Source organism: Brienomyrus brachyistius, chromosome 18 (genome assembly GCF_023856365.1).
Source record: "Brienomyrus brachyistius isolate T26 chromosome 18, BBRACH_0.4, whole genome shotgun sequence".
NCBI classification, from domain to species: Eukaryota; Metazoa; Chordata; class Actinopteri; order Osteoglossiformes; family Mormyridae; genus Brienomyrus; species Brienomyrus brachyistius.
The window spans coordinates 16,602,691-16,626,295 of record NC_064550.1 but is presented as its reverse complement, the minus strand read 5'-3'; the positions used below and the strand labels follow the sequence as shown (position 1 = coordinate 16,626,295).

Genomic DNA, 23,605 nt, shown 5'->3' with positions numbered 1-23,605 from the left:
CAAAACCAGCAAGAGGACAGATGCAGGGATGCTAAGGCTTTGTTTGGGGGGGGGGGGAGCATAGCTCAAGAAGATCTGAGTCTGGTCAGGTAATGGTAGGGGGAGGGCAACAGATACAAGCAGGTTAGGTTGGGGGCACTGTCCATCAAACCAGCACTCTACTGAGGATGTCAGGTTGCTTAGTGGGGGTGTGCAATAACAGATGGGGAGGCAGACGGGGGTCTAAATTGGCCCAGCCCAGATCAGCACACAATCCAGGGGTATGTAAGGCAGGGGTGGGTCACTGAAACTAAATTAAACAACTTGCCTAATAAATAACTGGGGTTGGTTAAACTGGGGAAACGCTGGACTATCAGACACAAGTACAAGTGTCTGCACCAATCACAGGGCAGTCTTATGAAGGCCAAGTGACTGACTACTAAGTCAACACATTTTTAATTAGTCACTGCTGTCAACTTCTCTTTTGGAAGAAATTCTTAGCGGTCAAAAATTGTTACGATTATGCATGTTGAAGAAGTGTAAACACTCTAAATCAGGAAGACATGAAAGGGGTGCCAGGAGAGAGAATTAATCGCATTTTTCACGAGTGGATAAGAGAAAGTGCCTAATTACCGCCCCTCGTTGATGAGCTCAATGAAGGCCAGGCCTGCATTCTTCTGGATGGAATTCTGCCACTCCTGAAACACACAAAACAAATCAGTCAGCAAAAAACTAAATTACTGTATAACTCTGTACAGTTTTCACAGTACTAGACCTACTGTAAGACCACGGACCAGTTACACAGCAGGAACTGCAAGAACACAAACAGTAATCATTCATCGACAGCATTCAAAATTTCCATTCATCTTCCACGTCTGCGGTAGCACAATGAGAAACCCGCAGCTGCCTCAAACTAAGGAAATCCGGTGCTGACAACAGAAAGAAAACGGCAGTAACACAGAATCACAGGCAGGTACATAACTGCACGTCTTAAAAAAAATAAGAAGATGTCAGTGTGGATTAAGGCGACATAATCATGTCAGGAATTGGAGTTCTTTCTAGAAGCTGCCGGTTCCTCCTGCTCCCCGCAGTGCCAGGATGAACCCAGCTCTCTCCTGTTCCCCGTCTGGAAGCAATGAATAGCCAATGGGCCTGGCACCGTTCTTGGGGCCCCCAGGGTCTAAATCCTCCCCCCCCACAGAAGTGAGGGCGGTGGGGTTTCGAGGCCCCATAGGAGGACAGGCCCATGAGGAGATGCACAGAGACAGCAGGTCTCACAGTTCCCTGACATCTTCATCCTCCCCAAGCAGGGAGCCCCCTGCAGGAGAGTGCAGGCGGCGTTTTTGAATGACACAAGATGAAAGCAGTGAAACACCCAAACGTCAGAGAATCCGCAACCTGTGGAGACCTTACAACTGAGACCTTACAACCACGCACCCACAGTGTGCATTTCATGTAGCTGAAAAAGCCTGATCTTTTGTACCACAACAGTTCCTAAAACGTCAGACACAGTATTTGTGCAAAAAAAAAAAAAGTTTGAATAACCTTAATGTTGGTGTAAAACTATGACATTATGTCTATGAAAGTGTGTCAACAGCCATTTCAAAATCTCACCTAAAGTCACCTCAGTATTTGCAGCAGCTATTAAATACAAGCATGTCATTTTTGACCTGACCACTCCGCCCCCCCGCCTCATTTGGCTAATCAATACCTCATTGTGTTATTTAGTTAACGAAGTATGAATTAATTAAGCTAGTGTAGAAATTTACCAATTACATGGAATGGCTGGGGTACCCCTGAAGAGGGGTTCGAGAAACACAGCAGTGTTCATCTAGCCATCCAGCTAGATGTCACTATTATCATAGATATCACTAACATTTTGAGAGAAGAAATTCTTGTTTGTTTTATTGTGTTTCAACGTCAAATTGTGTGTTTTTTTCTGAGCAGATACACACTTACTACCCAGATCAATAGCAATAAACGGCCTAAGACGTTTACACAGTACTGCATTCACCGCTCTGGCTTCCTCAAGAACCAAATAAAGGTCGAGCAGTGACTTTGATGAGAAAATCACCAGAGCAGCTCAAATGTGTTGCACCAGGGGTGTGATCACCGCCCTGCATCCCTGAGCAGAGATCCAGCTGCTGCCCATATGGTCAGAGACACTCCCGCCCTGCGTTATAATATCTCCTCAAACAAGCACCATCTCGCTTGAGTCATGTCACCAAAATAATCATGCATCTGGCGGTTGTGCTGCATCCAGGAAGCCTGTGACTCGGATGCAACATGGCAGCAGGGTCTGGCACTTAACGGCATTTAAAACGTCGTCATTCGACTGGAAACTCTAACTCCCCTGAGGATGCTGCCTGGGAAGTAAGCCCATATGACAAAGGGTAGCGCGAAAGTGTGCTGCCCCTCCAGCGTAATCCGATACCTCTCGTAAATGTGGGCCGCACATGGGACCAGGCCCCTTGGCCTGCAGGGCATTCGAATAGCCATGTAGTGGCACAAATGAGGCTTTGGGGTGTGGATTCTGACCCACTCAAAATGCAATGTAGTTGGAGAGTGTGAACGGCCTGCTTGGTGTAATATAAGAACTCCTCGGTTTGCAACCATTCGCTAATATGACGGAATATCCATTGAAATATTCATTCTTCGACCAACGCGCGCAATTATGACCAAGAGTCATATGTCAGACAGCAGCGCACGCCAAAGTGAGAATGGAATGTATAAAATGTTGTTAAAAATGTCCGCCTCATGAAGGATAAAAGAAATCAATTATGGAAGAGTGAAGAAGCCTATCCCAACACAGTCGAGTTTACGCCTAGGCTATGAGGAAAGGATGGACAACAAAATTAGTCAATTTACATACAGTAAAAGTCTGCATGATCTACACTAAAGCAGACCCTCAAGGTAAAGTTCACCATGTCATATTACATATTTCATACTTGCAGAAACCCAAGAATCTTAAATACGCCATCAAATCATGTACTTCCAATCACCACAGAAAACAAGGCTGTAGGCAGCCTCCTGAACATTACTGTGAGGAGGGAAAAGACAGCGGGGAAGGTAGACTGAACAGCACTCCGGTGTCGCGGATGCAACATTCACGTCATTGGAAGTCTTGGTTTTAGCCGGAAAAATCTCAATAGCAAACTATCACAGCAGGATCGTTAAGGTCTCATTGGTCTTGTGATGCCTCAATTTAGCCTTTAGCATCATGTAATATCCACATGTATAATTCCTAGTTTTACTCCTGCGTTACAAAAACAAAAAAACAGGACAACATAGCAGAGTGGCCCAACTGCACCCAGAAGGTTCCTGAAGGACGTAGGCCAATGGATCAAGTTACATTCTCCTCTTGGCGGATCAATATTTCAGGCAGAGTTTCAGCCCCGCGGGGGAGCCTAATGGCCAGGAAGTCTGGAGCAGCGGTAACGCTATCCTTCTGACTCGAGGATGAGTCCACCAATCAGAGGGAAAGGACCCCCAGCACGGCAAGGGAGCGGATGGACTCCTGATGTTACAGAACGGGGCTGTAAGGACCGAAAGATGACAACAGCCCAAAACTACCTCTCTGAAGTTGATTAAATATATCTCTGTCAAAGCAACAAGGCCGGGAAGGTTGTGACCTGGGGAAGAGAAATGAAGAGCTGAAGCACTTCAGCAGGACAGAAGGTGACAGTTGAGAGCACTGTGGAGAGAACCTATTCTCCTTGAGCGATCTTTCCCATTGCTGAACCAGATGAATAGGCTCAGTGGAGAGGATCGTGGCTGGGTGGCTCTTGGAAATGCTGTACCTCCCTCTGAGGGCCTCTTCTAACTCACTCCGCTGAGGAACCCAGAGAGAAGGAGGCTTCCAAGTGACACTCTTTTGGAACCAGGAGGCACAGGACGCAATGGGACAGTGATGGGACACCAGGTACGTCATATTTATTCTAAGAGCAATGTCATAGTGACCACGACCTCCATGTAAAGCATGTTTAAAAGCAGCAGAGCACAAGAGATAAGCATGGGAAAGCGTTAATGATTTTGTAGGGTGGCGGATTTGGCAAAAAAAAAAAATGGCTGTATGATCTTGCAAAGTCATGTTTAGCGCGTGGCAACTGATGGTCATGAAGATTCTAACTTGACCTTGCAGATGTTCTCTTTCAAAGGGGATTGATAGTCTTCAGATTCTCCGACAACACGGCAGGTTTGAAAACATTCGCTATTAATAATTAAAAAGCAATACTAATCTGAGTGAAAATTCAGAATATAAATTTAGGAAATGAACAGAACAGATGTCAAAGTCATTCTTGGTGCTGCGTGTCCTTCGAGTTTAGGAGTCAATGTTCCAGCAGCAGAGTCAGGTTAAAGGGACATAAAGGGAGTATGCAGTTGCAGACACAGCTGTGAACATTCACCCGGTACACAGAGACTCATCTGAGACGGCCATTTTGAGAGCCCAGCCCTGTACAGGGGGAGGTGCCTGTAATCGGACTCCCACTTTTACAGATCCAGGATGAGCGTATCAACCAATCAGCAGCGAGCATCTCTGTGATAGCCGAGGATATGACAGCCATAGGGTATGTGGGCAGAATGACTTTGCGGCAGCAGGACAGTGACAGAGAGGTCAGCTAATGTTCAACCGCTAAAAGCATACAGCAGGCAAAATGCATGGAGGATAATCCTGTTATCTGGAAGCTGTTGGTTTAAGGACTTGGAGGGTCTCCTTTTACAACGCTGAGCATTAAAACAGTCCATGTGCAATATCATGGTAATGAAAGGGTAAAGTATTAGGGTGCAGGTCAAATAGCAATATAAACGTAATGGACATAATTATAATAATCTACATTCAAAACTTCAAGAAGCAGAATAGGTAGGGTGTGTGGGATAGAGATTGGGCTCACCTGTGAGCACAGCAGCATGACCAGTTCAACCACCGAAGTGCTGGACTTCATGCATACCAGGCCTGTAGAGATAACGAGGAGCAGAGTCAGAGTATACACATGTCAAACACAGACACAGAAAAACACCTGACATGTACGAAGTGGACTGTATTTCACAAACAGAATCACAACATGTTGGCCCCTGGACACACAGGTAGAAGTCAAAGACCTTGACAAAGAACATATCCTCACAGAGACACCAGCACCACACAACCAGCCCCCTGTGCTCAGTCGGGACCGACAGAGTCCACTGTGGCAGCTAAACTTCATCTTAAATCACAAACTCGTCGCTCATGTGGCTTTTCGAACTAAGAAACAAAAACGACGCCCGTTGGATGCAAACTTTCACGGCGGCCTTCAGATTCAGAGACAGCTTAAGCCTCAGCATGCTACGTTATCATAAGGAAGGTGGACACGTGTACAAGTGTGTCGAGCAGAGGAACCCGCCTTGTATCTGTTTACTTTTGGGCTGTTTTCTCATTCGGCCTGCTGGTCTTGCTAGGGATTAACCGGTATGTGGTTTTGGCAACAGGTGGGATTGGCCTGCGAGATCTGGGGTGGGACATCGGATTAATTTTCTGTATTTAGGTGGGATTTACGACTGGCCTCCATGTTCCTGGCATGAATGCAGGATTGTCCTGCTGTTTCCGAAGTAGAACAAGGCTGCCAAGCAAGTGGGATCATGGGAAAATATTGTTTTAGAGCATATAGTCATGTGGGCTAGACTAGAGGAAAATCAGGGGAATAATTAATTACCAACAGACCTCAGTGATACTATTTTCCCTCAATACAAACAGTTCACTCTCACTACAGACGTCACGTGCAGACGTGCACTGCACAGCTCATTTCCTCTCAATAGATACAAGTTTGATTCGTACTGTACCAGTAGGAGGGAAAACATTCCAGACCGTTCTATCTAATCAGTCTCGCTTAATCAATCCCAGAGCTTAAGCATAATCTGCTTCACTTAAGGCTAGAGCAGTGAGCTGTTCGTTTCCATACATAAATGATTCTGGTTTCCATAATCATGATGGTATCATGCCCCATTACAGTCACATTCATCTTGTTAAACTCAAACCATAAACAAACCGTTTTTGATTAATAATAAATTGCATGCCACTGTCTACCAGAGCTCAGTTCTGCTCCCCACGGTATGTCATAGTGTTCTTCTGTCTGACCGCAAACACCTGCTACTTCTTGCACTGACCTAGCCTAGCTAAATGCGTTTAGAGGGGACACACTTGGCAGGTCTGAGCCTGTTAGCAGATAAAACTGCCACTGCATGGCTTAAAGTGCTGGTATGACAACCAAATACTTGGGAAGGGGGTCGGCTGGGACAGAGAGGGTCTGGCCCCTCTGTAGTCGCCATGGTGACAGATGAGGGGCCATTAGTAGACTGGCTTTGTACCATGAGCTGCACAATTTGTCTGCAGGACCAAACCAGGTGGAACAAGGGAATTCCTACATGTTCACTAATTAGTGGTGTGCAGCTTGATTCCTTTTACCCTCCCCGGCAGAACAGAATAGTGATACTTTATTATTTGCATGGGGAAATTGTCTATTCACCCAAGGACATAACTTTGGGCTGAGCATTGGACGGGTTGAGGTCTCCACCGATTTAAGGGGGTCCAGGGGGTTGTATTGGCTGGTTTTGATTATTGGGGGGGGGGGGTTATAACAGCCTTCCATAATTCACATCCATGTATTCACTTACCCTAACTTGCTCTCCATGAGACACACAGATAAAATAGGTCAAAGCAAGCATGGAGATTACAACTCAGGGATTAAAACCAGCAACCTTCTGATCACGGGATCCTAACCCACTGAGCCACACAACCGCCCCCAGGTACGGGTACTAGGTGTTATGATAGAGATTACAGGGTTATAAACCAGCTGGATGTAAGCCAGGCAGAGTGTCAGTACTCCTCCTGCTCTCTTTCCCTTTGTGTTTTAGGGATATAGTTAGGGGTGTGTCTCTGTCCCCTGTACCATGCACTATCAAAGTGTTTTATGGGTGGGGTTTAATCCTGTAGAAAAGCCATTCTTCTTGTATACACATTTTCTTTTTTTTTCCTTGGGTGAAAGAGGGATTCAAGCCTGATGGACCAGGCAACAAAGTTGCAGATTTGCTTGTTTCTTTTGTGGCAAAGTTGTCACCGCATGTACCGTGTCATTAAGCGCAGAATGGTTAAGAGACGGCGCCAAACTGTCAGAAGAGTGGTACACCTCTGAGCTCACAGCATGCGGAAAGGTTCGGAATGTATATAGGCGAGGTCTCCTATCAATGGTTAGTGTTAGACCTCTTTGAGGATTTACCAGGGCGCTGCTGGGAGAAGCACTGATCCTGGTGTGACTGGCTATGGAAAATGAGAGCTCGGTAGAGGGATGGGGTGGGACCTCCGCGCGCACGCCGAGCGGGGCGGGTCCTCCGCGCGCACGCCGAGCGGGGCGGGACCTCCGCGCGCACGCCGAGCGGGGCGGGACCTCCGCACGCACGCCGAGCGGGGCGGGACCTCAGCACGCACGCCGAGCGGGGCGGGACCTCAGCACGCACGCCGAGCGGGGCGGGACCTCAGCACGCACGCCGAGCGGGGCGGGACCTCAGCACGCACGCCGAGCGGGGCGGGACCTCCGCACGCACGCCGAGCGGGGCGGGACCTCCGCACGCACGCCGAGCGGGGCGGGACCTCCGCACGCACGCCGAGCGGGGCGGGACCTCAGCACGCACGCCGAGCGGGGCGGGTCCTCCACACGCACGCCGAGCGGGGCGGGACCTCAGCACGCACGCCGAGCGGGGCGGGACCTCAGCACGCACGCCGAGCGGGGCGGGACCTCAGCACGCACGCCGAGCGGGGCGGGACCTCAGCACGCACGCCGAGCGGGGCGGGACCTCCACACGCACACACGCTGACAGGAGACACCAAGTGGAAGAGGAAAAGAGCGGCGTACAGCACCTGTACCTTCTATGAGCAGCTCCTGGCCATGACTCCCCAGCAGGGTGCGTGACAGGAAGGGGGCAAAGTCCACAAAGATCTCCCTTAGCAAAGGGGCCACCTTCTCCAGGGCTCGCTCCAGCTTGGTGGTGATGCTACGTAATAAGAAAGGGAGGAGAACAAAGGGAAAAGGAGAGAGAGACAGAGGACAGAGAAAGGCAATGTAAAACAATCAAAAGAGTGCAACGTGACTCATTAGTATAGACAGTGGTTAAGACCATTCTATGCAACCTGAACAAGCAGTGTAGCATCCTGGGAAGGGCGGCCCAGTTCCAGACTGCTGGCAAAGCTCTGGCCCGTGGTGGTAGTGTGTTATTTATGGATTCATCTTGCTCCGTCCCACTTCTTTTCAACGATGTCACAAGCATAGAACCGATAGGTTTATGATTTGCGTGTGCATAGTGCACTGCATTGTGCCTGTGACTAACATCTTACTGTGATCCATCATCTACAACTGTGTTTGCCAATCCAGTTCTCAGGAACCCATAGATTTTGTTTTAAATGTATTCATTTATGTTAAATCTCTTTTCTACTTTTTTACTCAATCACTTGGAGTAAACTGGAATGATTTTATAACATATTCTACTTATATTTAGTTGCACTGATATACGTTTATTGTGTAGTGTTGCTTGTATTATGTGTTGAATTCGTCATTGTCAAAGATAAATTTCTATTCTATTCTAGATGGTCCATGTTTTTGCTCCGTCCGAGCTCCCTGCCATTCAGTGCATACTTTTGCTTCCTCTCCCGCTTTTACTGGGAGCTGGAAGGGAGCAAAAACGTGGACTGTCTGTGGGTCCCTGAGGACCAGACTGGGAAACACTGACCTATAAGCATGTTCATCACCAAATGGTTTACTGTGACCTCTGCATTAGCTGATGTATTTTTGTGGATGAAGGTATGAGGAATAACAGTGTCTGTCCAGTGCTTACAGCACAGTCCTACAAAACCAACTGAATGTGCCTGATCATCCCCAAAACTCACCCCGAACATAGTGCCAGATTAGCTGTGATAAATTCCACAAGGGCAGGATCATTCCCAATCCCAAAAGGCAGAACAGCAACTTAGAACACAAAAGCAGTAAAGAGTGGGCTGGAGATCAGCTTTGATGCCTTCGTTCTGGCAGTCACACGCCATTGGATGGAAAATGAGTGAGTCTGTTTTGACAGACTGAGTGAGTGACCAATAGAAGCAGCCTTGCCTAAGATCACCCAGCACCTCTGGCAGCTGCCTGGAATCCTGTCAGAGAGTTAAAGGATTTCAGATCTGAAGGAATCAGGCCTAGTGTGAATGGATACTGGTCCACCTCACAAAAGGAACTACAAATTAAAAGCACAGCAATGATTGCACTGGTATTATTACACAGTCCCTGTAGCAAGAGCAGTGAGTGAGACATAGGATGAACAGGTCTACCCACAGATTTTCTTGTAAACATTCTTTCAGCCCGCCCTGTTGACATGGACAAAAAAGATAAACATGTATTTCACAGCGATTGTGGTCACTGCTATAGTCATCACCACAGCCACAGCCATCAGCAGGAAGCAGGAATGCAGCTTTCTTCAGAAAGAAAAGGCACTGGAATGGCGCAGAAGTGGAGTAACAGTCTCTGTGTCCTTAGACCACTTCTGAGATGGCTACACAGAAGCACCTTTCAAGAGCTGTCCTCTTTGAATGCATGCGAGATTTAGGGTAGACCTAACAAACTGGACATGGAGGGTGGGAGGTTGCACAGTCACCCAGAGGCACAAAGTTCAGGTCCAAAATATTAAAATCCAGACCAAGATTTTGTTTTAACCAACCAGTTGAGTCCTCTGTGACTGACTCGTTAAATTCAACTAGTTGGGTGAAACAAAAGCTTGGCCTGGATTTTTACTTCCTGGGTCCAAACTTTCCACCTCTATAGTTACCTCATGTTCTCCACAGTGTCCTCAGGCATGGGTGCTACAGTCTGCACGGCTGGTAAGTTCTTGCTAGTGGCTCCATTTACGAAGCTGGAGGACGAAGAAGAAGTGGAGGCAGAGTCTGTGGCACCTATAGGAGCAGGATAGAAAGGAGTTAAAAAGGCTGGTCCTGTGTCTTCTGCTGGACCTTTCCGGAACACCTGACCTGGAATATACAGATATCATAGAAAGTGACAATCTGACAAAAGATCCTTTCTGAGGTTCCCAGAAAGTTGGGTATTAGTTTTAAGATCAACATTAATCTAAACCACATTCATCATTTATAGATTCTTCTTCACACACACAGTTACAGGTACAACGTGCAGTGGAAAAGCTGGCCTGCTCAGAGACTGTGCAGAAGAAAGCAACACGCAACAGAGAAAAATGACAAATTACCAGAAGAGATAGTGGAATTAACTTAACTATATTAAAAAGTGACCGTGCAATGAGTTACAGTAGGTGTGCATGAGTTTTAGGTTCAGATGTGTGATGGTCAGACACATTAAACTCGGTTCCTTATAGAGTTGTAAGGTTGCCTTTGTATTTGTTGTTGCCATTCTGTGGTTTTTGGATATTGTATTGGATTGTTAGTCTTTGAGGATGAGAAAGGCACAATAAAGTTGTTGTTGTTATTATTATTAGGGGGCTTATAAGCTGGTTTTCATTCCAGCCACAATTCCCTTGACGTAACTGGCCGAAACAGTAAAATGAATTTGAGGATGAAGAGGATGAAGGCCTTGTTAGGGTTAGCCAAAAGCTGGCTTCCCTTTCAGAGTACTGAACATTAGCTTGTGCTACATAACCACTATGCACCTGGGGGGGTTTAACAGGTAAGGTCAAAGGGGTTAACCTTCAATTACAAAGGAGCGGTATAACTGAACACACAGGGACGAGGACATACGGGCCCGATAAGACACAAATAGAACCAGCCGGCACTTTTACTGCAGCATCAGGCTGTGTCGCTTTGACTTGTCAAAGGGTGACAAACATACTTTACCAATATATTGTGGGGATGCATTACATACACAAACTCACAATTTGCAAGATTTCCCCCACATTTCCAGATTTAAAAAGCAACAACTACAAAGCTATTGATGCAGCACTCGATTTCAAATGTGGCCATAGTCCTGCCTCTTCTCTGGACAGCTCTAGTGGTTCTTCACATGCAATGAGAAAAGGGCCATCTAGTGTTTGGAGTATGTCACTGCAAGTGGCCTGAGTGGTCACTGACTTCAAGCAGACCAGCTGGGGGAAAACTGTAATGCCCTTGACTTCCATTAACACTCATTAAATGCTTATATAATTCCCTGCATGTCTTCAAAAGGGAAATAATTTCCACTGATGATTCAATTTTCCATTGGTTATTCAAATTAAGATGAATTACCACAAGCGGGAGTATGTTCAGAAATAAATCTCCATATAAAAACCCTCTATTAGACACTCGCGCTCAAATCTATATTTGACACAAAGAAAAAGTGAGTGTTTCGGGAAACGACGCGGACATGAAGGGCGGCCTCGTCTGGCCTCCTGATGTGCACTCAGGATTCAAACAGTACTGGTGGCCATTTCCCAACTCCAATAGGACAGTCAAGTGTGAGGTGGTAACCTTGGCAGCTGTTGTGCTGGTAGGACCATGTGAATAAGGCGTCCAGCCTAATTAACCCAGCCATAAACTGACTGCTGTTTTACCAGCTGCTATAGCAATTTATATACATTACTTTGCAAAAGATTTAGGCAAGCAAAAAAAATGCTTAAGGCTGTTTATCTGGGTAGTAAATATACATTTGCTCAGAAAACAAAACACAATTTTACATTGGAACAAATACAAAGTAACAGTAACCCAACAAAAATTAAACAAGATTTTCTTCTGCTCTTGAAAATATTGCTGAAATCTTGTTGGATGGTAAGAACCTCCCCTAAGGAGCATCCCGTTAAATGTTATCACCGGCTCAATAAATTAACTTAATTAGTCAATGAGGTATTGATTAGCCAAATACAACAAGTTAGTGGTGGAGTCAAAAAAATGCTGGACTGGTGTTCAGTGAGGTTTCGAAATGATTAAGTGACATATTTTGACAGACATATAATATCAGTTCTTCCATCAACAAGAAGATCATTTCAACATCATTTTATTTCTCCTAAGACTTTTACACAGTACTGTTCAAATAAATGCGATAAACAGAAAATGTGAACTCGGTACTGGAAAACCAGCCCAGATGTGTGGCAAGCAGAAGGCTGACCTGTGGTGTTGATCATGCTTTTGGGCGTGGCTGTGGCCGCAGCAAAGATGTTGGGGGTGCTTCCGGAAGCCGCGCCCCCACCGGCGGTGGGCGTGCCCACCGTGTTGACAGCCAGGCTGCCGGGGGGCGGCTTCTTCACCGGCACCACCACGCTCCTGGGGGACAGGGCAGACCGCGCCGTCAGACACGGGGATGGGAACCAGGTGCTAGGGGACAGACTCCACATTGGGCTTTAGCATTAAATCAGTCACTGAGTTGTGGGGAGAAGCAGCATGTCAATCATCACATAGGGCGAGAGTGCATATTGTTGTGGAGTCACAGCGTTCTGTCGAACATACACAAATTAAAAATTTCAGGGGCACTTCATCTAAATCCTGTAAACAATACGCATTGTATGGGCCATGCATTCTGCTTATCTACAGTGTTGGGTAAGTTCCTTACAAAGGTAATCCATTACAGACAGCTGAGTGTATAGTTGAGTACAAAGAGTATTCTGGTTGGTTGAAACAAAACTTTCTGTTCTGGATTTGTACTTTCTGGACCTGAACTTTCCATTTCTGTCTGTAATGGCTTACTTTTGTGAGCAACTTCCCCAACGCTGAGGAACTACAACTTGTATAGAGCTGCGATCCAATGTCCCTCTGGGTCAGGAAGCCCAGAACCATCTCTTCGCCACTGCAAATTTGCAATAAAGGCCCAAGAGAAGTGAGCCCAGATACCACAAGACTCCAGTGAAGGAATAGACCTCGGCACTTTGGCCGACCCCCTCCCCCACCCCCCCGCTCAGCTCCCTTTCCCCGAACCTGCCAGGATGATCTCACTGCAAAAAAGGTTGTGGCTCATGGAAGCGAATTAATCGAGGTGATGGAGCAGCGCATGTAAATATCGTGGACACTGGCTCATTAAGGAAGAAGGTTGGCATGTTAATTTATAGATTGACACACTGTACACTTGCATTTTGGGAAGGGGAGGTTGGCAGGGGTACCTACAGACAGACGGATTCCCTGACAGGGGTGAGGATGGGATAGAGAGGGAGGGGGCTATCCTACTGCAAAGGTGAAGGCCCCACAGACAAATGGACTATATGGTTGGCTTTTCTGAGAGATTCCATTGTGGTTTCACCTGAGGACCTGGATCCACAGAGAAACGCTGACGCCAAACCAAGCCAAAACCTTAAATCACTTCCAGAACTGCCTTGGACGTTCAGTTTCAGAGGTGACAACCGCCTCATTTATCTATAGCCTACTTTACGCTTGGAGACATCCAACGCGGCAGACAATCAAATTAGGTAATTCAAAGATAACGTCTTATCTTTCACGTTTCTTTCAGTTGGTATCACAAACCAGAAACTCCTAGATATCTGGTCCATTAAAGGTTCCATTAAAGTAACAGATAAGGGCCAGTGGCAAAATGTTAATTCTTCCTATTAATAATTCATTGGCTGAGCGCTCATGAATGATGTATAGATTATCCAAGGCATATTTTATTAACAATGCTGTCCTAATTGAGTTGCTATAGGGAAGTCAAGGATTAATCTTAAGATTAATAAGCGTGTGCTCGGGCGACCGTACATGATGATCACATGACTACAGACGAGACGCCTGCAGTCTGAAAAAATACCATCTCTGACTATAACACAGCAAAGTAAACCATTTACGGCCAACCCATCCTGCATGTGGAAATGACTTTGTGAGAGAGATGCCCCACTACTGTCCTGCTGCGGAATCAATTTATACATTTTTTATATTTTTGAAATGCATGGGAACATAATCAAGTTAGCAGGCTGATTTATTTAGACTGACCCTATGCAGCTCACTCTAGCTTATGCGCTAGCTTAAATTAATGCTCTAACATGAACCTCTGCACCACAAGTATATATGCTTTAGTTTTTTTCCACGTCAATCCATTCATCCATCCAATTTTCCAGGTCAGGGTTGCAGTAGCACCTGGGGGCTATATCCCAGGCAGCATGGGGCACATGGCTTGGCCTTCCGTGGTTTTTCTAGATTTGGGGGGCTTGCGCCTCTAACGCCCGCAGTACAGAAAGGTAGACTATACTGTTAATCACCATAGACCATGCCTGATGAGAGTCCACCACCTACCGATCGAAGGAGTGGAACTGCATGGGAAGGGTGGCCTGCGCCTCCCTCTTAATGGCAGGATCTGGGTAGGGCAGGGGCTCGGGGCCTGCCTCAGGGCCCTCCATAGGGGCCGCCACCAGACTTTTCAGGATCTCCTTCACGTTGATTCCTTTGTTGGCCTGGGAGATGCTGGAGATGGACGGGGCAGGCTTGAGGGCCTCCATGACCGCCACACCCACGGCGGGCGACTCGGCCAGACTCTCACGAGACTTGTGTACTTCTGAAGACAGCGTGCCCAGCAGCTCACTCATGGCGTCCGGGCCCCCGACCACAGGCCCCACCAAGGTAACAGAGGCGGCCGCGGCCGACGGGACGGCAGCAGCCTGCTCCACGTCTGAGCCGTTGAGCATGGCGGACACCTGCTCCTCGCCGATGCCAGAGTCAGTGTGTGGCAGCGAGGGCTCCAAAGGCACCTCCTCCAGAGGAGGCCCTATGTCCTTCTCCTGGCTGACCTCTGCTAGGGCCGATGGGTTCTCTGTAACACACACACACACACACACACACACATAAAAATACTTGTATTCATATCTGTTTGGGGACCATCCATTCATTTCTATGGGACAACCCCTAATCCCAACAATGACAACCTTAACCCCCACCCAGCCCTAACACAAACCAAACACTAAGTATCCAAACAAAATACAAGACTTTTGGCGCTTTTAGTTTTTTGGTTGCGGTCTGATTTTTCACCAGGACCAACCAATCAGATGTTCTAGTTCCGCCTCCTCTAGTTGCTTTTACACACCTCCTCTATAATCTGATTGGTTATCTCTCTGAAACATCTGAATCATTTTTCTGTCAGTAAATCTCCCACGAGCCGTTTTCGTTCTGTGATAAAAGGCCCTGCATCAGTGCTTTCTCAGCACCCTAAACAGCAGGCCTAATTTAGCTTTACCAATTAGCAGCGCTCATAAATCACACTAACGAGGTGGCGAGACCCCATCTCCTGCCGATCGCATCGCTGTGTTCTCTGTGTTTCATTTTCGGATTGCTTAGAGGAACAGGTGGCGGTTTGGCACCAGCGCTGAGACAGCAGGGCAGAGCCACGCACCCGTGCTGGTGGGCGAGTTGATCTCCTGCCGGATGCTTCGTCCGGACAGGCTGCTTGACCTGGTAATCTCTCTCTGGGGCTCCAGAATGTCCCGATATTTGGACACCATCAGGACAGAGATAAAGTAGACCACAGCCAAGGCCAGGAACTGGGCTTGCTTGCTGTCATCCTGCGGGGGGAGGCGCACAGAGAGATAGAGCGAGACAGACAGAGAGACAGACAGAGAGACAGACAGAGAGACAGACAGATAGGAAGGGAGAAAGATGGGCAGACATCATATGTTCAGGCAGTGGCTCAGGCTCCCCAGAAGCGGCACCTTGACCGCGCACATACTCACCACGTCTCGGAAGACGACGGCCCGGAGGCGATTGATGTCCACATCCTGCAGAAGTCTGTCAGGGTCCTTGATGGGAGAAAGGTTACTGGGGACATTCTCTATGGCAGTCTAAAGCAGGGAATAGCAGAACAGCAGAGTTTTCAAACCCACCTGGCTTCAGCACATGCCTACCGGCTCCTCACATGCTAATTCATACTGACTGAACAGACGAATGGACAGACAGACAGAAAGATGGAAAGAGCCACCCTGACTGAAAGAGACAAGCCACTATGTCTAGCTATTCTGTAAAACATCTGGAAGAACGAGGCAATCTTAATAGGCTAGGCTAATAGGCTAGGCTAAATATACAGTACTGTGCAAAAGTCTGTTTAAATGTTTAAAGCTATTTATCTGCTTAGAAAAAAAACACTAACATTAGAACATATGAAAATTAAGAGTAACTAAAAACAAACAACAATTTCTTCTGTTCTCCAAAAATTTACCGATATTGATGTCACACCTCTCCCCAGGGACATCCCAGCCATGCCATGTATTTTGCTAAATTTCACCACCAGCTTGTTTAGCTAACTAATTAATTACTTTAACTGAACAAATAAAAGAAGCTTAAAAAAATCATAGAGGTACTGATTAGCCAAGTGAGGTATACTAGTGGTCAGCTTAAAAAAATATATGGGGTGTATTGAACGGTTGCTGCAAATAAGACAACACTCTCTGACAGATGTAATATCTGTCTTATACCAATGAAGATCATTTTACCATCTTTTTCACTTCATGACTTTTGCACAGTATTATATATACAAATCAAGTCTTAGCTAACAAGAACATATGTAATCTGTAAGTTTATTTCTGTAGTAAGGCATAACACAAAGAGACATAAAAGCATTGCTGAAACAGTCCACATACAATTAAAGTATATATATATGACACAATAAGTCTCGAAATGTAATCAGCACTAAGTATTATTTTGTACTGTACGTGATTTTCAAAACACCGTATTATGTGGTATTATATGGTGACAGTGATACTCTAATTCTTCAGAACAGTTTATTGTGTGTGATGTAATATTATTAACACGAAGAATGTGGAATGTGGTTCCAGAACAATCAAGGTGGACCATGCAGATAGTGTGGGAGGGGGAGACGTGTACCTTGCTGGCAGGGGGGAGGCTGGGATTGTCCTGGGCCTTGTTGTTGGAGAGGGGGGGCTTGGTGGTGCGATCCCGCTGCCGCTGCCTGCACTCCAGGCAATTACGCACAGCCACGCAACACACTGGCATCACGGCGAGAGAGAGAGAGACCGCAATGTCACACACGCCTGCAGGCATGCAGACCCCCATGCAAACGCACACACCAGCAGGCATGCAGACCCGCAATCAAATACACACACTCACATGTGTGCACGCACACACACACACACACACACACACACACACACTTGCAGGCATGCACACACCAGCAGGCATGCAGACCCGCAATCAAATATACACACTCACATGTGTGCACACACACACACACACACACACACACACACACACAGGCATGCACACCCACATGCAAACACGCACACACCAGCAAGCATGCACGCCTGTATGCAAACGCATATGTACATCCACATACCATTGCATACCTGTATGCAAACACACACACACACACTCCTGCAGCCATGCACACACGCATGGAAACGCGCACACACGCGCTCACCCAGCCGCAAGCACTGCCGCATAAGCCCCCCGGAGGACATGTTCTTTTCCGCCTCGATCTCGCTGAAGTTCAGGGAGCTGGCGAACACCAGCACGTCCACCATGGCCATGAGGCGGCTGAGGAAGGTTACCGCAGTTTCGGGGGACATGCCCTGTGTGGTCTCCATGTTCTCCAGCTCCGTCTGTGTCACAGCATAGGGGCGACGGCGGAGGTGGGGGGATTCACCGTGAGATGTTGGAAAATAGCAGCTCAGTCAACAAACCAGCCACTGTCAGTGAACCCAGGCCAAGGCAGACGAATGGGTAAAACACTGGCTGGTTTGGTCAGGATGTTGCAGGCGTGCAAACACACACAGATAAAAAAGTAATTTTTTACTGTGTAATTTGTTACCATTACAGACATTAGGAGAGAAGCAGGAACTCCAGTGAAACCCCAATCCACCATCTACACCTCCCAGAAGTATTTTACTGGGGCAGGTAAGGGACAGAGCAGGAGTCACACCTGCTAAGACAGGGATGGGGACCTGATCCTTGGGGAGCCGGCATAGGTGTGGGTTTTTGGGATGACCTCTCGATCAACGAATAACGGTGGGCCCCCAGACTAGAGTTGAGAACCATGGTTTTATTAATGACTGAGTGATTACTGGCCATCCCAAAAACCAGCACCCACACCAGCTTTCCATGGATCAGGTTCTCCACCCGTGTGCTACAAGCTTTACATTTTAAAATGCTTTTGGAGTTCTGAAGTGTAAAACACCACCTGATTCTAAGGCAACGGGCCTGCTTTGCTGACAACGCTGAACGTGTTTCAGGCAGATAAACAGACAAACATCACAGAATATAGTAAGCCACAAGTGTCTTCAGTCCTGTCTCCATATGAGCTGCGGCTCTCAGGGAAAGGAATGAATGGCTGGAAGGACCAATCAAAATGTAGTGGGCGGGGTAACGTGAGGAACAGTGGACATTGATAGAGGGAGAACACTGAAGGGAGGTGAGAGGACCAATAAAAGTGCAGTGAGGGGCCACGCAAGAAAGCAGACTGTCCAGAGGATGACCAAGGTGGCATTAGTGTTGCTAGCAGTGGAACAGATGGTGAGGTCCCTTTAATGTAGGTACCCACCTCGCCCCCGAGGCCCCCATCCCCAGACATGGGGGCGGCCTCTCCACATTTTGCCACTTTTTCAGAAGAGGATCTTCCATCCCTCTCCCATGTTGACAAAGAGGGACAGACCAGCAGAGGAAAGCAATCATGGAAACCTCAGAGCAAGGGTCCCTGTCTCCTTACTGCAGTGTACAGTACAATGAGGCGTGTTCTCTAGTGGCCATTATTGCCATTACTTGGCCTGACTGCATGCCTTCTAAGCTACACTGGAGCACTGTCATTTCAAGTTCTTATTTTTCGTTTCAGTGAAAACGTCATTGCACTAAAACATTCATAGCACAGCACACACCCCAAGAGAATAGCAAAACAACAAATTTCTACCCAACGGCGAAATCTGAAACGTTTAATGTTAGAAAAATGTAAAGAAACTGAAACTTACAGCATCCGTACTAACCTTTGAACTCTGCACATGCAACAGACGAAAGAAGAACAGACGAAAGTACAACAGAAAAAAACACAGGAAAAAAAAACAACACAAAAGAGGATTAAAACCAAAGAAAACGGCAGTTTGGGCAGAATCGAGTGCAGTCGCTCACGATTAAAAGGTCTGTTGAAGCTCTAGATTTACAAAGGAACTGAGAAGCTGCACCTCGGGCAGAAAGTGTGTGACAGATGTGAGAAAGGAAATAAATAAATATCAGTATTTAAGGCAAGGTGCTGTTTGTTAGGGGGTCTTAAATCCACGCTGAGCACGTATATATGTGCCATCAGTGGCCGGCAGGGCAGGAGGGGGCTCTAGCTGGGGTCCTGCAGACCTCCAAAGCCTCGGAAGACCTCAGGCCACATGCACGGTGAAATATGGTACTTCAGCACAAGCATTTGCAGTATTGGTGACATAAACCTGAAGTTAAATAATAGGACTGTAACTATAAAATATCTTTTTTTCTTAAATTACCTCAAAATCACCACAAAATTACCTCAGCAGACATTCTGAAAATGTTTTCATACTTTGGGGTTTCTTGGGCAGTCTTTCAAATATCTCAAAGATTTGTTGTGGCACTAGTGAATAATATATAAAAATTATGTAAAAATGAAAAAACAAGCCAGTTTCAGGTGTGCCTGGTACATTTTTCATCAGGTGTGACATCCTCAGATAGCCTGACACCTTCAGTACTGGCCACAGGGGCTATGGTTGAAACCGACACAATGAATGAGGTGCTGGGACCAAAGTCGGCCACTGGATGGCAGTAAAGTCCTACTTACAGAAGGGGAGGTGGCAGCAGAGAGCAGCGGAAGAATGCCTCCACAAGCAATGATAATGTTGTCCACCATCTGAGAGATGAGGTGGATGGTGTTGTGCACGAAGATGATGTTCTCATTGCTGTTCACAAAATCCATGACAGATTTGGTGGAATGGCTGCAGAGAAGCGAGAGAATCTGTTAAACTGACCATTTCTTAAGGGTTCGATTACTTATATAGCAGAAAAAAATCTTTCCAATAGCAGCTATGTGCCTAAAGGACAGGATTGGCTGCTTTAAATCTCTATGTCAGCTCTACGCCCAGTGCCAGCTATTCTCTTCATTCTTATGTACATCTCTATCTCTCAAAGAAAACTATTTGTTTTCTCAGGTTGGTACTTGGGTACTAGCTAACGGTTACTTCCCAAGCAGCTGTGCTTGCTGAATAAGGATCAGGGCCACATCCCTTAAGGCAGGGGTAGGGAACCTGATCCATGGAGAGCCAGTGTGGGTGCGGGTTTTTGGGATGACCTCTCAGTCAGCCAATAATAAAGCAGCGATTCTCAACTCCAGTCCTTGGAATCCACTGTTATTGGCTGACTGAGAGGCCATCCCAAAAACCCGCACCGGCTCTCCATGGATCAGGTTCCCTACCCCTGCCTTAGGGAGTCCAAGCACACGCAGGTAGTCCCACTTAGATGCTGACCTCCGCCACACATGCACGTCTGTCTCCAAGGCGAAGAGGAGGTCAGTCAGTAGCCGCTGGTGCATAGGTGACCACTTGAATTCTGGGATGCGGAACATGGTTGTCCGTGGGCCCGGACTGAACTGGCGTCGCTGCTCCTCGGTCATCGGCATGCCCCGGAAGCCCAGGTCCACCCGCAAGTCCCGCTCCATCTGACTGGCCATGCGGCCGTGGAGGGCCTGGGGAGGGGGGGGGGGTCACACCCAACAAGCCGTCACCGAACTGTAGATCTTGCATTGCGTCTCTTGGGGAGGTCCCTGTGCACTTTCTGCTCAAATTACTAGGTACATTCATCAGAGCAATATTTACCCAGTGGACCTGCTGATTGGCCTCCCTAGATATTTATAGGGTTCTACTTTTACACAGTTGGGAAGCCCAGAGTAGATACTAAAACAAGATAGAAACCATAAACCTATCTACTCCACTGCCTTGATTTCATGTCCTAATTCAATTCATGTAAAGTCTTCTCTTAGATCCTTCAAAGACATTTCAGTACTGTACTATCATTCAGTTATGATTCTAAGCACATGAACATGGTGATTCATTTTTGGCACTATCACATACATGCACAGCCTGGTTCAGTCCCCAACAGCCTGACCCAGGTTGGTGCACTGACCTGCCTTATACACTCCACCTGCCCTCTACTCCTGTACCTCCCAGGACCTGAGTGACTCACCACCTTTGGGTTACCATAACAACTTATCTGATCTGACCTGGAGACATGGAATTCAAAAGTGGTCAAGGACATTGAGCAGGGTTTCCTAACTTTTCTGCTCTGCCACTAGACCCTCAGGTCACATTTTGTTGTGCGACAACTGAGCTCATGTTTCCTTGACTAAAACACTATAGCTATAACTAGTTTCTGTCTATCTCAGTCTTCACATCCTTTGGTCTTGCAGGCCTTAAACCAAGGACGTTTCTGAAGATAAGAAAGGTGTGGCCTTATTACTTATTTATTACTACGACTGTGCAAGCTAGCTTGTTTACTTGCATTTTGAAGGGCAGTCCACCAATGATGTCCTAACTAACCTAATTATTTTCGAAATATAAACATGCCAATAGTACCCCTGTAGGGCTAATCAACACGGCCAAAAATGTTATCACGATAAAATAGGTAATATCGATAAATATCACAATACTTGTAAAATATTTTAAGACTGATTTTTGCTCCTGAGTAAAAGTTGAAGAAACCAGGTATGTTTTTAAAGTAATCTTTATCAACAGAAGTTGAGAAGCACTTGCTAGACAGCATTTCACATTTCACAAATCTGAGGTGGAAGTTGAACAGGGTATTTTAGTCGGCACTAACAAAATGTCACCGCTTCCACTTTTCCTAGCGTTTCTCTGGATTATTACTGTGTGGATTTGTCATGGGCTGAATTGTATTGTGAACTTTGTTTTGGATTTCTCTGGATTATACTTATTGGATGGGTTGCTTTGGACGTACCTGCTCTCCCGGCGAGTCGCCCTGTTGTTTTGACTGTGTGGTCTTTTGTCTGCCTGCCTGTCCTACTGCATTCTCATATTTGTTCAGTAAATCCTCCGTTTGTGTTCTTACTGCTGCCTGCGCTTGTGCTCCATTTCCAGTCACAAAGTAAGTGACATCATGTAAAAGATGTCGCCAGTGATACGTTGGGTCTTCAATTACATCAAACTTTCATCGAGCTGTGCTATGGCGAACGTGGAAAACTATACCGCGATAATTATTGTTATCATTTTGTCCCCCAGCCCTACTCCTCTGCTTAATATTTATGGAGCAGTTAAGTGATCCTACCAAACTTACAGAGCATCAGCAACATTAGCCGTACTCGATGTACCTGTGTCGTTGCCGTGGTTTGGATCTTCTTCATCTCCTTGTCCTTGCCATCGTCGGACCGTTCGGTGTCAGAGGTGGTGCTGGCTGCGTCGATCCCACCCTCCTTCCTTGAAGAGGAGGGGTCCACTTCTGTGCCCAACTCATGTTCGGATCCCCTCGAAGTGCCTTCGGCCTCCGCGATGGCACTGATGTCTGCCAAAGCTGCCGGCAGCTTGAAATCCCCGTCCTCTGGGAGGCTGGGAGTCGTGACGGCTGGTGATACTATGTCAGAACCAGCCGTGGTCATGTGGGCCAGCAGGCTCAAGTCGTCACTGGCACTGCCAGTGTGGACCAGCGGCTCGGCTGACGCCAGCTCAGGAAGCAGCTTCCCGTCGGAACCGCTGGGTACCCGGCCAAATAGGAAGCCATTACCGCTAGGGACACTATCCTTTTCGTCGGCTAACGTGATTAGCGGGGCCGAGTCATCGCCATCTACCACACTCTGCTCAGGCGTCAGCTGGCCCACAGCGGCACAATACACACTGTCCAAGAGAGAGTCTACGCCCGTCAGGGCCCCATTTTCAGCCACCCCACTTCCTGCCACTGTCTCTGGGGACATGTCCAGGTCATCCAGCTTCACTTCAGTGGCCTCTACCTTCTCCGCCTTGATGTCCACCAGCAGATCGTGTACCTCGACACGCACGCCGGCGGCGGCGGTGGAAACGACGGCAGTCCGCTCTGCCCCGCCAGCTGCACCGCTTGACCCCTTGCCCTCTGCCAACAAATTCCGCGAGTCGTTCTCAGGATAGTCCACCTCGCTCTCGGGAGTCTGAGTCTGAGAGCCGTCATCGTTCTCGCGTATCTCGATGCCGCCATTGACGGTGGGGGCTTGGGCAGACAGGCCAGAGATGGTGCTGACGGCGCCCTTCTTTCCCTTCTTGATGTTCTCCTCCTCCTGCCGCTGGTACTCCTCGTACATCTTGGCCAGGTACTCCTTGTGAGCTTCATAAGTCACCTGGGGGCAGTGCAACAAATTATGACCTTGCTCCATAAACCTCTAATACAGGGCTGTTCAAAGCTGGACCTCGATTCCAAATCCAGGCCTTGTTTTCAGTTCTACTAGGTAGTTAGTTTAATTAATACTGAGTCTGACTGGCCACAGAAGCTCCACAGGTACAGGAAGGCTGGAAAATCAGCAGGGCTCCGACCCTGAGGACCGTGATTTGAACAGCCCCGCTCTAAAAATTGGTTTAAATCGTGGACAACAATTTTTTGCAGAAAAACAAACAGTAAGACAATAAGCCACATATCCAATACAGAAGATGCTATAACACACAGCATCTGCAGTTAGATGTCACATAAAAGCAGATACGCGACATGCGTCTTTGCATGCAATTTGCAGCCCACTGTCAC

The 23,605-nt window shown here is 47.3% G+C and overlaps 1 protein-coding gene across 13 annotated transcripts in view; it reads right to left on the bottom strand.

Moving 5' to 3' along the window:
* The window catches only part of nbeaa (neurobeachin a), a 168,979-nt gene that overhangs the window by 63,475 nt on the left and 81,899 nt on the right, over positions 1-23,605 (bottom strand). For 3 of the 13 annotated variants that reach the window (XM_048984059.1, XM_048984072.1, XM_048984073.1), the window contains exons 22-34: positions 22,215-23,207; positions 20,359-20,576; positions 19,677-19,830; positions 17,313-17,493; positions 16,760-16,881; positions 15,613-15,720; positions 15,276-15,444; positions 14,186-14,699; positions 12,084-12,238; positions 9,811-9,934; positions 7,865-7,998; positions 4,872-4,933; positions 613-677 (exon numbers count right to left, since the gene is read on the bottom strand). In XM_048984059.1, coding sequence (XP_048840016.1) covers positions 613-677; positions 4,872-4,933; positions 7,865-7,998; positions 9,811-9,934; positions 12,084-12,238; positions 14,186-14,699; positions 15,276-15,444; positions 15,613-15,720; positions 16,760-16,881; positions 17,313-17,493; positions 19,677-19,830; positions 20,359-20,576; positions 22,215-23,207 — 2,999 coding nt within the window. Of the gene's footprint in view, positions 1-612; positions 678-4,871; positions 4,934-7,864; positions 7,999-9,810; positions 9,935-12,083; positions 12,239-14,185; positions 14,700-15,275; positions 15,445-15,612; positions 15,721-16,759; positions 16,882-17,312; positions 17,494-18,431; positions 18,516-18,852; positions 18,877-19,676; positions 19,831-20,358; positions 20,577-22,214; positions 23,208-23,605 lie in introns of all 13 variants that reach the window. The other 10 variants (XM_048984060.1, XM_048984062.1, XM_048984064.1 and 7 more) reach the window with 8 other exon arrangements.